The sequence below is a fragment of the Phoxinus phoxinus genome (genome assembly GCF_949152265.1).
Source record: "Phoxinus phoxinus genome assembly, chromosome: 20".
NCBI classification, from domain to species: domain Eukaryota; kingdom Metazoa; phylum Chordata; class Actinopteri; order Cypriniformes; family Leuciscidae; genus Phoxinus; species Phoxinus phoxinus.
The window spans coordinates 23830607-23844840 of NC_136895.1; the positions used below are offsets into that span (position 1 = coordinate 23830607).

The 14234-nt window shown below is 35.5% G+C and overlaps 2 protein-coding genes across 2 annotated transcripts; both read right to left on the reverse strand.

Annotated features, from left to right (window-relative positions):
• Nucleotides 1-320: 320 nt before the first annotated feature.
• LOC306988622 (uncharacterized protein) lies at nucleotides 321-3114 on the reverse strand. The gene is made up of 4 exons (XM_079593710.1): nucleotides 2998-3114; nucleotides 1689-1994; nucleotides 1386-1517; nucleotides 321-803 (listed from the first exon to the last, which is right to left on the reverse strand). Exons 1-4 carry the CDS (start codon nucleotides 3044-3046, stop codon nucleotides 763-765), a joined length of 528 nt encoding a protein of 175 aa, XP_079449836.1. The 5' UTR covers nucleotides 3047-3114; the 3' UTR covers nucleotides 321-762.
• Nucleotides 3115-9626: 6512 nt separating this feature from the next.
• On the reverse strand, nucleotides 9627-13682 carry LOC306988457 (uncharacterized protein). The gene is made up of 3 exons (XM_079593458.1): nucleotides 13293-13682; nucleotides 12452-12784; nucleotides 9627-11295 (listed from the first exon to the last, which is right to left on the reverse strand). The coding sequence occupies exons 1-3, from the start codon at nucleotides 13336-13338 to the stop codon at nucleotides 11081-11083; spliced, it is 594 nt and encodes a 197-aa protein (XP_079449584.1). The 5' UTR covers nucleotides 13339-13682; the 3' UTR covers nucleotides 9627-11080.
• Between the last annotated feature and the right edge of the window lie 552 nt (nucleotides 13683-14234).

Consider the following 14234-nt stretch of genomic DNA (forward strand, 5'->3'; position numbering starts at 1 on the left):
AGGGGGGAAATCTGCCGAAATTGTGTTAGGGTTGCTGGCGGGATGGATTTATAATAGCTTTCGAGTGTGCGCTCGCTCTATGCTTTCGGATTCGCAGCCGACGAATGCCCTTCTGTAAAGATGTAAACAACTGAGACCACAGCAAGTTTCACTTCCGCTCACAAACTAACCTGCAAGTGCATCACGTGAAATCAGTGATTTAAATATCCACACAACTGCTATTTGAAGTACCATTTAACAGTTGTAAAATATGATCAATGCTTTCTCATTTTATGACGTTATAAATGTACAGTAGAACAGATATAACAAAAAGCAAGCTCCATGCTATTGTACGCTTTATTAAATAAGGTCACCAAAAATGTGCAACCATTGCCTCTGTGAGACTCATTTCAAGGATACAACAGAACTTAGAGCTTATAAAATCATTCAATGCCATTTGTGTTGCAAATTATAATTTTGTTTAGAGCAATTATGTTTGGAGTCATATATTACATTGAATAGATCAATCAATGAATGGCCAATGAATGCAAAAAATAAATAGCTGTGAAAGGAATAGAAAAAAATGCATTGATGTGGTTTGCTTTACATCTCAACATATCCAGAACTTAACGTTCTGCACAATTCATACTGATGGTCTGATTCCACATGAGTCTGATGGTAATGTTTAGTCTCTTCTGTTCTGATCAGCTCTCTTCTCGTAGATCTGATGTCGTAAACCAGCACAGCAACAGTAGCCACGCACACCAGAGCAGAGAGACCCAATCAAATCACAGCTTCAGTGAAACCACAACAGTGGATGTGATCTGAAAAACGTAAAAAAAACACGTACATTAAATCTCTTTTAAACAGAATTACAGGTGCCAGTTTTGTAGGTTATTAGCAGGAGTTCCAGCATCTATTAGGATGACAATGTGTGCAAATGTGTTTGTCACGGCAAGCCCCCCCCCCCCCCCTCCCGCCCCAAAGCTCTTAGATACACGCAAACACTTCCCTGACGCTTGTCTGTAGTCTGTTCTCAATTCCTGTAAACTCAGAAAAAGAAAGCAAGCAAATGTGTCAAACCCCCAATAACCGTTAACCGTAAATCCCAGGGAATACATGAGCTGATCAAACGAAAACCTTGAAGGCAATGCAATTTCATCTAAAAGCATCTGCCAAATGCATAAAGGCATGTTTTAATTGGTTATGCAGTCGATTATAGGCCAATCACCAGCAGAAATGTGAATAATATGTACTACGCCAATGAGTTGAGTTTTGACTTCAATCAGGCCACTATGAACTTACAGTGGATTTCAGAGTGAAAAACTAATAACACACTGATTTACCTGAACACATCTAACAGAGTTCTGCTCTGTAAATAAACACTAATATCATCAGTGATGTACCTGAACTTGGCTGATGGAGTTCAGTAATGTTGTTATTCTCCGTTTGATTGATGGTTGAATTGTTCATCACAAAGCTGGACGTCACAAAATTTGAGCTTGGCGATCTTGGCGATGAAGTAGTCCATGGAGATTCTGGTAATGACAGATAACTGTGTCATTAGTCTCATCACACACACTTTTATTCAGTCAATATCATAAAATGTGGATGTAAGGAATATTGAAAATGTAAAATTTCAAATGAAGAATTTTACAATGCATTTCAAATGAAGGTTAGTGTAAATTACGCCATAAAGGTCAACTCACCATTGACAGTAACATTGAAACTATTGTATTTGGTCTCTTCGGCGACAATTGTTAGTTGATAAAGTCCAGAGTCTGTGGTTCTGGTGTTTGTGATGGTCAGAGATCCGGTTTGATCCAGATTTAGTCTGTCTTTGAATCTACTATCATAGGTTGAGCTGGTTTGTGTGAGTCTGTTGAATTCTGCTATTCTTGTGCTTCTGAACGTCCACTGTATCAACAAATATTTCTGTACTTCAGTAACATCAGTGTTTAGAGTGACAGAATCTCCCTCCATCACCGACACTGACTTCACTGCATCCGCCACATCTGGAAAACAAACAACAGAAATATATTGTCACATACTAAAGGTCTGTTTACACCAAGAATGATATCAACAAAGATTTAACGATAACTCCATTACAAATACATAACATGACACAATAAGGCTGTGTAATTGAGGAAAACTTTTTATCGATAACTTTAATAAAATATAGACACAAAATGATGCTCTGAGGCACACATAGCATATTAAATAAATTCCTGGACAACACAGCCCATAGTCAAGGGCCCCTGGGCTCTGGTCATACTCTAAAATGCATCCCTATACAATAAATATAATGTATACAAGGTATGTGCTGTTGAAGAGCATTTGCAAGACTGCAGAACTCATACATAACAGTCAAGATGTTTTGGTTGGTTGTGAAATAATTTGTTCCTCATTAATGGACACAATCAATTCTTCTTTTCGAGTGTCTGTCACGTGATATTTCTTCAGCACTCGTTTTTGAGTGCTAACAGAAGTGAAACATAAAACACTTACTCAGCTGATTCAATCTTATTCAGTTGTCAAGTTATTGTCACTGGTGGTTCATGGACTAATTTAGTTTTCATACTGAGAAAATTAAATGTTATAAACCAGCTTAAATGAGCTAAATGCCTGTTGAAAACATGCTAAAAATATAACATTGATATACAATTTATTTTGAAGTTGTCAATTTTAAGTGTTTTACAAGATAAATGTTGTTTTGGTAAGTTTCTAGTTATATTCCGTCAGCAAAATTACTCACCACACTCCAAAACTAATAAATACAATTAGCCTACTTTTGTAAACATGTCTGAGAAACTTCTGTAGCCTAATGACTTTAACAATACAAAAGACATTTTTTTTTTTACATTAACCATAGTTTAAATATCATATTATTTGTGTGATAAATGGTAGGTAGATAAATGGTAATCAATACGCCAAAAAAAAAGAAAAAAAAAAGGTTTTACTATAATAAAACATGGTTAATTTTCGAGAACAAGTCATACAAACACATTCATAACTTACCAACCAGACGACACAAGCTCAAACAGAACAACACAAAAGCGTTAACCATATTCCCTGTCCGTTTGTTAACCACGATGTAAATATCTGAAACTGAAACGATCCCGCTTTTTGTAGCTGCTTGTCGTCAGATCCCGGAGATCGGTCGCTAGGCGTTCCCAATTCCCATTGCTGGTTGCCTAGTAACGTTTATAGAAGTGGCTGTCAATGACATTGAATACGTTTTCTCTCCGCTAAAAATTGAAAGGGGAATATCGAATGAAAGTCCATTAACGCTTAATATCATGACCTAGAAATAGCATACTCTTTAAAGATTGTTGATTTAGAACACCCTTAAACAGAAATAGGGTAAAAAATGTAACCTTTAGATATCACCATGAATGAAAATGACTGAGTTGATTACTTATATCAAGACAAACAAAAAATGTATTACAAGTTTTTTTTTAATTGTTTGTTAACATGGACAAACGGTGCATAATCTAATTACAGATGTGCTAATTTGCATAAATACCACAACATATCTAAACATTAGGTACAGCAGGAGAAAATGTCTTGTTGAATCTTGTTGACATATTACAGTAAAAGACTAATGTTAAGGTCTGAATGGAACCCATTTAGGCTACCCATGAGCATAAATACATAGAGGCAGGAAGAAGTACTTTAAAACAGCCTTATTAATTAATTATTATTAATTATTAATTATTATTGCAGAGATGGGGTCGTGGGACTGTTTCTGGGGGATGAGTCTGAGGGAAGAACAGTTGACAGTTGAGTGGACCTTGATTTAATGACTGACCGAATCTCTGAATGTTTTAAAAACGCTGTACCTAATGTTTAGATCTGTTGTGGTATTTATGCAAATTAGCACATCTGTAATTCGATTATGCACCGTTTGTCCATGTCAACAAACAAAAAAAAAACTTGTAGCCTAATACATTTTTGGTTTGTCTTGATATAAGTAATCAACTTTATAAACAATCAAATTTTCATGGTGATATCTAAAGGTTAATTTTTTTACCCTGTTCATGTGAGAAAAAATAATGAATAGGCGTATGAATATAGGATATATTTGGGTCTTTTTCTGAACTTTCCCCTAATGGGATTCTTCGGGTCTTTTTTTTCCTTACTCAGGACATATTGAGGATACAAAATCTGTTGAATTTGATTCTGTTGCAATTTGTTCACCCTTTTTTCCTTAAACGCCTGGACTAAAACATGAGTCGCTCATTGAAGAGGAGTTTGGTATAATATAGGCCTACTTCTGTAAAAAAATATATATATATAAATGAACATATAGCCCATGTAATAAACCAATAGCGTCCCTATATAGAAAGTCCCTATTAAATGCAATATACACATTTTTTTAATTATTATTATAATATTCAAAAATCAGCTCAATTTCAGTTAAGACATAGGCTAGTCTGTGATTAAACTCTCAAATAAAACAACACAGATTAATGTAAGGTAGCCTATGTACAATATTGGAATAACATTCTCAGGTTGCTGCATGCACCTTATTATTTAAACCAGTGTGGTCTGGCACCAGAAGACAACACACTACCACAACTTCAATCAAAATATGTAGTTTTATTAACAGAGGGGACTACAAGGACAGGACAGGCTAAACAAGCTGGAAAGCTAGAACTTCACAGAGCACTACGTGAATTCACTCACTCCATCCATTGGTGACAACAAGCCCCAGAATCAATTACAGGTAGTGGCCCTTCAAACTCATTTAAAACCAAAACCTCATACACGTGCAAAAACCCTAAACCCTCCCGGTTTCAGTTCCACCCACCCTTACTGTATCACCCTCTGTTAAGGAGCACCCCTACCAATTGTGGGAATTCCACACCGTTTCGTGAATGGAAATGTGATGTGAGCGTTGTGTCGTCATTTCAGCACTCAAGTTGACATCACAAAAGGGGAAATCCCGGCAAAGTCTAGCCGGCTCTTGCAATTCCATAGCATCAGCTTTAACTCTTCTTTCATTATTTTTTTTTATTTTTTTTTTACGGTCTTACATAAAAGCCCATTTCCAGAAAAGTTGGAACAATTTGGGAAATGCAATAAAATCAAGAATATGTGATTTGTTAATTATCTTGATACTTTATTTAATTTTTTTAAAAGAAGAAAAAATGTCCAATGTTTTCACTGACCACCTTACATATATTTTATAAATATAAGCAAATATAGAATTTGATGGCTGCAACATACTCCAAAAAAATGTGGGACAGAGAAATGTTTATCACTGTGTCACATCACCTCCTTTTATTAGGCTTTTTAATAATTTGGGAATGAAGGATATCAAGCATTGCCATTTTTCAAGTGATTTTTTTTTTTATCTCTCCTGATACATCTGCTATGTGTGATGTCGTTGTCTGTTTCTTCTTTTCATGATTGGCCATACATTTTCAATAAGCGACAGATCTGGATCTGCAGACGTAGAGTGTCTACAAAGCCACACTTTTGTAGCACATGTAGGATGAGACGGATGTATGAACATGACAGATGTATTTTTGCATTTGTCGCTGATGAAAGTCTGGATGGTGTCTTTTGTCTTTGCCCACTACAAATTGTATGTCCGTTTCCCCCCAAAACAAGCTGAATCATAAAATGGCCTGATTATTTGTAAGCTACATGTACATATTTTCAAGAAATATTTCTTTAAATGATATTAAATGTTTTACCAGTGACTATTTAACAGACAGATTTTCCAGACATGTCATGCCTGATATTTGTCCAAATTTTTCTTGGGGCTTTTCTTTTTTTCTCATTGTTCTCATACTTGCTGAAGGTAATGACTGAAAAGAAGGCAGGCATTGTATATAATCGACCAATCATGGCCTGGGATCTACAGAAAACAGTCAAAGCAAAGCAATGTATGAGGGCTATAGAGAGCACATCAATAGGGAACCAAAGCCAAATCCCAAATATTGCAGGCAATTTAGAAATCCTGGCCAGGAAAATGTCTTAGGAAAATAATTGTGTACAGCATTAATACTTAGATGACACTGCTTTAGCGCCACCTTGTGACTGAACATGAAAACACATTTTTTCATTATATTCAAGCAATGGTCTTCATGTTCAGGAATATTTTTTGAGAGAGCCAATTTGGGATTTTTTCAACTGAAGGGCTGGGTAAATATAGGACAGAACACATGTTGGGTTAATTTTACCCAGCAAATTGGGTTGTTTATTTAACCCAGCATAATGGGTTGGTTTAACTCACCATACTGGGTTGATTCATTTTTACTATAGTGGGCTAGGTAGCCTACTAGCTTTTTTTTGTGTGTGGTTATTTTACATCATACATTCATTGTTTTTTATGGATTATTTTAAATCTTCTAAACATAATAATACCCCACACAACCAATGGTTTGGTTAAACGAATAATAAATATTATTTTAAACATTCCGCACTCTTGCCTGCTCATTTTACAACCTTCATTACAATATGGTGCAAGCTGAATGTTTTATGCATTTTTTTATTTATGTTTTTTATTTTCATATTTTTATATTCTTTATACCTTACCTGTCAGACGACATGAGCACAAACAGACGATAATCGTATTGAGCAAAACATTTTCCTCAGCAGACGCTTAGATCCCTACTTTCTTCAGAAAACTGTTGATTTTAGTTCAGGAAATTGTTGATATCAATGACAGCAGAGTCTGCTGGAGCTGAAGTCGTGGTTTGAAGAACGTTCTTTCAAGTTGTTCCAAACCTAGTTTTTCATGTGTGGAACACAAAAGAAGATATTTTGAACTAGAATGTTGGTAACCAAACAGTTTCTGGTCACCTTTGTATTCCATAAGATTATTATTATTATTATTTTTTATTTTTTTCATAGATTCACTCTCTCTCTTCCCACAAAATTTAAACAGCAGGCAATTTAATCTCCACTAAAATCCAAAATCCACGAAAAGACCTGGTTAGACTTTAACTTACCGGCCAGATGCCATGAGCACAAACAGACGATATGAGCAAAGTGTGTTAACTAATATACACACATTTAAGGGAGGAAAGTGCTTATTGACAAACTTTCCACATATCAGCTTTTTAAGGCCTGATATATTGTGAGCGAGCAGTTCAAGGGTTCAACTAAAAATTATGTCATTATTAAGGTGCTGCACTAACTTCTACAAAAAAAAAAAAAAAAATGGACGAATCATTGTTCTGATGAAATGGACCCTGACCGCACCAGCAATCACAGAACTGACCTAAAGTCAGTTAAAGCCATATATCAAATCAAAGGATCACAGAAGCACAATTATTTAAAGTTTGCTGAAATCATGTGACTAGTTCCTTCCAAACAGAGGATTTGCAAATCCTGCAGGGTTGCCCCCTCTGATCAAGAGATATCTAGCTCCATCTAGTGGTTGGAAGAAAGTGAAAGTGAAAGTGATGTGATGTGTAGCCAAGTATGATGACACATGCTCTGCATTTCACACATCCAAGTGCACACACACCCCATGAACACACACGTAATGGGCAGCCATTTCTAGTAGTTGTGGGTTTGGTGCTCAAGGGCACCAGTTGTGAGTAATAAGAGTGTAAGAGAGCGCTGTTCATTCACTCCCCCTGCCGGAAATAGGTTACAAGTCCGACTCTCTAACCATTACACCACAACTGCCCACATAAGATGTTTCATGAGAAAAAATGATCTGTCTCTGACTGGTAAAAGATTTAATATATAATATGAAGACAAGGCTATAATATAAAGTTATATTTTCTTAAAATATGTATTTGTAGCTTGCAAATCATTTTATTTATTCAAAACCGGCGGATTATGGATACGTCTGAAAGGACTTTTTGAAGAAGAACGTGCTTCCAGACACTGAGGTTACAACATCCAGCAGGGGTGAACAGGACATAAATACACAGGTTTCTTGTATACAAACAATACCGGATGCGCGCGCATCCAAGAGGCAAGACCGCTATATGTTATGCCGAGTTCTGTAAAAGAACATTGTAATTAACGTAGATTTCGCATTGTTTGTAAATTCTTGTTGACTCAATAATAAACTGCAATTTCAGAGTTGAATCTGTTTGCTTGTGTTTCATTTGCATATTAATATAACATTATGTAAAAAGTTAGTTAGTTGACTAGTATGAAATTGTCCAACTAAGTTTGCGAATCATAAAAACATGACATACCCTATGCATTTAGGTTAGTTTACAGCACAACAGCTCCGCGTCATCTCTGCTTCTGCTAGATATAGCCGTAAAGACTGTTGCTTTCTGCCTCTTAGATGCGCGCGCATCTACGTGATGACGTTGCACAGAAACCCGTGTATAGGGCCTACAGATTAGGAATCTACACGTTGTTTTTCCATGTTTAGTCACTAGTTGGCGCTCCATCATGGTCTTTAGGAGAGATGTACTTTCTCCACCATTAAACTGAGTTAAAATGACTGAATCTGAAGTTCAAAAATGATTAATTATGGCTGATAGATTACAAGACAACATGTAGATGGATCATGAACCCCTGATAAGTATACCTATACCTTTTGTCTAAATTAATCACACAGTAACATTCACAATAAACACGTACATGGCACAAAAGGCAAGTTAAGTCATATTTAAAATAGTAATACTGCAGAAAAATATCACATTAATTCAGAATTAATGTGTCTCCTCATATGATATATGTTAAATAGAGTAGCCTGATCTACTACAAAAATATTATCTCAGTCTGCTCGCAGTTGATCACCATTTGAACAAAAATATGTTTTAATACAGCATTCAGATTGTCATATTAAACTTATCTTTTGCTGAGAAGCTTTTGATTTGGTGATTCAGTGACTGAGCTGAAGTTGGTGGTTTAGTTGCTCTGTGGAGTTTCATTACGTTTGTAAGGAGCAGAAAACCACTTGACCAAAACCGAAGTAAATCAAACAATGATTTTAACAGCTGAAGGACAATACGAGACTTGATCAGGCCAAACATCTGAAGATCAGTAAGCCTGTGTCAGGAAACTCATGCGTTCAACAGCCCTGAATGCAAATAAGCATCTAAAATAATCATGATGAGAAATAAAGATCAACCTAAGAGCATGTCAGAATATAAACTGAAGATCTGACTAACGTTCACACATTTATTTGTGTGACAGCGCTGCTCAGGTCTTTTTCTCGTCTTCTCATTTCACACCTGGTGTTTTATTCTGAAACTTCTCAGAACGGTGTGTTTTTAATGGCAACACCCATGATGCATTTAAGGTTTGCCGCCTCTTAAAATACATTTATTTTAATCTATAGTTTTCTTGTTAATAATCTGGTAGTGTCTCTTGTATATTCTCGATAAAAGTGTCTGCTAAATGAGTAAATGTAATCCAGAAGCAATATGAAGTGATTTTGTTTTAATAAAATAATAATAATATAATTGTGAATTGTGTATATATCTGTTATTTTTGGGTGTGAAAGCAACCTGAATACACCACATGCTAAAGCTTTTTTTTTTATTATCACTTTTTATATTAGATTTCACTAGTCATGCAGCAAACTTTACAATGAAAAGCTGTTCATGGATATATTACTAACAGACTAAAGATGTATGATCACAGCTGAAGGATGGCGTTGTGTTTGCAAACATGATGTCCTTTTTTCCAGGTCAAGAATGAGGCCAAATAATGGAAAGATTATATGTTTATTTGAAATGTTAAAAAGGAGGCATAAAGTTACAAAAACAGCATGATCAAAAACTGCAAATACATTTTTGAATATCTTGTTCATAAACTTTTAAGATTTATAACACTAAAATATCACAGCGAGAGAGAGAGATTAGAGATGAAAATACCACTAGGTGGAGCTTCAGCAACTATATATTAACGGAGACATACTGTATATCAAAGGGTTAATTCACTCAAAAATTAAAATTCTGTCATAAATTACTCACCCTCATGACGTACCAAACCCATAAGACCTTTGTTCAACTTCGGAACACAAATGAAGATCTTTTTGATGAAATCTAAGAGCTTTCTGAACCATAGGCAGCAATGTCATTGCAACTTTCAAGGCCCAGAAAGGTAGTAAAACCATCGTTAAAATAGTCCATGTGACTCCATTGGTTGAACCTTAATGTTATGTAGCGACCCCAAAAATAACGACTCTATTCAACAATCTCTTCTCTTCCACGTCATTCTCAAACGAGCTGTTGACGTAGTGTAAACAGTGCAGCGCTTCCAGGTTCTACGTGAGAACGGCGGCTCACTATTACCGTTATTTTTGGGGTCACTACATAACATTAAGGTTCAACCAATGGAGTCACATGGACTATTTTAACGATGGCTTTACTACCTTTCTGGGAATGACATAACGGGGAGTATTTAATGACAGAAATAAATTTTTTTGGTGAACTGTCCCTTTAATTGATAGTCAACATTAAGCTAAATGCGGTATTAATCTGCTTGCTGAGACAGACATATAAGCACCTGCAATCGGTAGAAGTGAAATGCCGTCACGGTTATGTGCTTTGCATCCTTTAATGTCTGTCTGTTTACACTAAAACATCACCACACATGGAGAGATTTAAGAGTGTGAAACAAACAGCATGAAAATTTTAAAAGAGGACAAAATCCATTAACAACAACATCCGTACCTATACTATTAAAAAGTAGGCTACACAAATCGGTTTAGCCTAAGTAAACTAATCATTAATGGTGGTATAAAACAAATGTTTGAAGAATAAGATCACTGTGAATGATAAATGGGAACGGAAATACCAATAGATTATATTATATTCTAATAAATTCATTATTGATAATCAGTTGGTTTGAAAAGCACTGTTCTTTGTAAAGCTGCTTTAGGCTGAATTGTATTCTGAAATGTGCTATGCACCTTCATTTTAACGTAAGAGCGGGTACAATTACTTCCGCTTAGTTATTTTAGCTGTAGAAAAACAGTCCGTTATGCTGGTAAGTTATTTCTTAGCATATTATTTTAATTTGTTATTGTAATCATAAACACACTGGTTTGCAGCACAAATAGGTTTACCATTTACTGAACGTTTTTATTCGTTTTTTTTACCTATAGCATTGAATGAGCTTTAATGAGACAATAAAAAAGAAAGAATCTTTGAAATGATATTTACTCAATGGAGTACTTGTCATATATTGGCACCAGACATTCAATGGTATCTTCATCTGGTTGATCAGTGTTTGTTGCTGCGTTCTTCACAGTCTTCTTCCGTGGAAGATTTCTGGTTCTGAATTCATAAACCAGAACGACCACCGCAACCACGCCCACCAGAGATGAGAGAGCCAATCGGATCACAGCTTCAGTGAAACCACAACAGCGATTTTCTTAATAGAGAAGAAATGAGCAATGTTAGAAAACAGAAATATGATTATGTTTGGGAAACAGAGTGTCTCTGGAGTTCGGTATAAAGATATAAAAATGTTTGGATTATTTGATTCCAATTAATAATAAGCAGTCATTTCAAAGCCACATTTTTAGCATCTGTAAAACCGCATTTTTCCATATTAAAAATAAATACAAATTGCAACATATGCTCTCAATGGCAAATTCAGAAAAGTTAGTTCATGCGTTCTTGACTTCAAGGCTAGATTATTGTAATGCTCTTATGGTTGGTCAACACATGCCCCGCACGCTTAATAAACAAACTCCAGCAGTTCCAAAACACAGCAGCTAGAATACAAGAAGTATGACCACATTAGCCCGGTTCTGTCAACACTGGCATACATTATCACATTTCTGTAATGCCCATTTGTTAAAAGATTGTTAGGCTGCATAAATTAGGTCAACCAGAACCGTGCGTGAACACTTCCCATAACACCCAATGTACTTGTTACATGTTAAGAAGAGTGGCATCCACGCTCATATTAGTCTCTCTGTCTATCCCGAGATTACCGTAGTCAGCCGTACCAAGTCCATATCCAGATCAGATACCTGTGCCTAGACATGACCATAACAAGAGATTTTGTCTACCAGAGAATTCCTTGTGAGGGCCTCGTCGACATAATCAGACAAGTCCTCTGTACAGTGTACGGGTGGATTCTGGAATACACTGCTGCTTCAATGTATATCTAATGAGTGTATACAATCAAGGTATTAATCAATATTTTTCCTTCTACATATTAAACAATTTGAACGATTTCTTTAAGCTTATGAAATTTATGAAGTTATAGAATTACATGTCAGTTTAATAGAATGTGCTCTCTCCATGTTTTTGAGAAATAAACCCAACATGTGTTCAAACATATATCTAACTCAGGGTCAGCCTGATAATCAATGTGGATATCCACCTGCATATCAATCCATGTGTGGACAATTTCTATGTTTATCTATTTCTTTGCCAATCAGAATCCTTCAACCTGAAGTACCGACGTAGGTGTAAGGTATAATTGTTGTAGAAATGTGAATACGGAGAGCGGCCAACAAACTCCTTGTGAGACTTGAAGCTGACTATATCTCGAATAATCCAGCTGGAATACTCACCACAGACAATAAGGTTGAATATTTTGAGCGGCGTCTCTGATCTGGTGGTTTTGACTTGATAAAGTCCGGAGTCCGTGGTTCTGATGTTTGTGATGGTCAGAGATCCAGTCTGATCAAGACCCAGTCTGCCTCTGAATCTCCCATCAGCACTCCCGTTATAAAATGTCGACTCATTGTTCTGTCTATTGATTTGAGCAATGAGAATGTCTTTATGTCCAAAATTCCACCTTATCTGATCATCTTTCTGTATGTTAGTATCATTAGGCTGTAGAGTGACAGATTCTCCCTCCATCGCTGACACGGACTTCACTTCATCTGCAACGGCAAAAACACCTGCCGAACAAACAGAAGTGATTGCTTCAAACTAATTTGATATTATTGTTTTTTAAATAGTCCAACACAAACATTTGACACTGCTGAATGCATCCATAATTAAAATAAGTTAATATTTTCAAACAATAAGATAAAGGTACACTGTAAAAAAAAAAAATCATGATTTGTTATCACAACTTTTTATCCTTTGTTAAATCAACTTCGATAACTAATGTGTGAAGATAACATACTATTTTGAGTTTCTGTTTATTAAACCATTCTTCTTCATTGTATTAACTCAAATGTTTAACTACAACGAACTCAAAATTTTAAGGCAACAAGGTCTCACTTGCTTTTTTAAGTTAAACCAACATTTTTTTTTTACAGTGTAAAAACTTATTTTGTTTGAGTTGTGTATCAGATTGATTGATTTACAGTCATCATAATTTATAACATTAACAGCACATGCAAAATATATTCTCAGTAATTTAAATAGTAAACGGTGCACCATAAAACAAGTATAACTTACCAACTAAACACCACAAGCACAATTGGAGGAAAATCGGGTGAATCATTTTCTCCAGCAGTTTGAACGTCAGAACAGTTTCAAATAACGAAAGACTTCGATTCTACCGTCCGATGATCTGAAGACGAGAGAGGTGTCAGTGTGAATAAATACCTCTGCTTCTCCTTTCAGAGTCTCTACGCCTTCTCACGTGGACTTATATAGAAATTAAGTCTAAGATATTGTTCCTCCCATGAGATATTTTAAGATTGGTTTGACTTCCCCCTTTATGCCGGTGTAGGGTTTATAAATATGTGTATATGCATTAGTATATTAGTATGATGTGATGTTAACCTTTGACCTCAGACCTGACACATTGTGTTTACACTTTATTATAAGGTGTCGTTGTTACAGCGTTATATATTTAAGTACTGAGTAATATTACTTAACAACATAATTTACTGGGTTCAGGTAGGATTTGTATTTGGTTGAGGGTTATTTGCGTGTAACTATGCATATTTTACTGTTATTACTATGGTAAATACATGTAACATGTAAGAAGGACACTGTAAAATAAAGTGTTACATACCCACATTCTCTTGTGCAAGTTATACACACTTCACATCTCATCTCATACACACTTTTTGTAAATACTACATAATTTAGAAAATTACAACATTGAACTATCTTGCAAATATTTCGTCTTCAGTAAGGCAACACAGAACTAACATTGCAAAGACAATCTGGATAAGACTTTCTGTCTTATCAGTTTTATGCTAACTCTTTTTTTTTTGGCTTTCTTTATTTTTCATATTGCCTGCCGGCGGGCCCACAGCCATTACATATTTAAAACAGTAATATCCTATACTAAACCTAAACTAATCTTGACAAACTATATATAATTTAAAAGCTTACAATCTCTAGTTTACATATTTGGTGATTTTCAAAATAAATTACAGAGGAGCC

Excerpts from the sequence above, each read along its gene's own strand:
- LOC306988457 (XM_079593458.1), bottom strand. The coding sequence starts at position 13,338 with ATGATTCACCCGATTTTCCTCCAATTGTGCTTGTGGTGTTTAGTTG. Across the intron at positions 12,785-13,292 it reads GTGCTTGTGGTGTTTAGTTG|GTGTTTTTGCCGTTGCAGAT; the intron begins GTAAGTTATACT and ends TTTGTTCGGCAG. Across the intron at positions 11,296-12,451 it reads ATTCAACCTTATTGTCTGTG|AAAATCGCTGTTGTGGTTTC; the intron begins GTGAGTATTCCA and ends TTCTCTATTAAG.
- LOC306988622 (XM_079593710.1), bottom strand. The coding sequence starts at position 3,046 with ATGGTTAACGCTTTTGTGTTGTTCTGTTTGAGCTTGTGTCGTCTGGTT. Across the intron at positions 1,518-1,688 it reads TTTCAATGTTACTGTCAATG|AATCTCCATGGACTACTTCA; the intron begins GTGAGTTGACCT and ends TGTCATTACCAG. Across the intron at positions 804-1,385 it reads ACTCCATCAGCCAAGTTCAG|ATCACATCCACTGTTGTGGT; the intron begins GTACATCACTGA and ends TACGTTTTTCAG.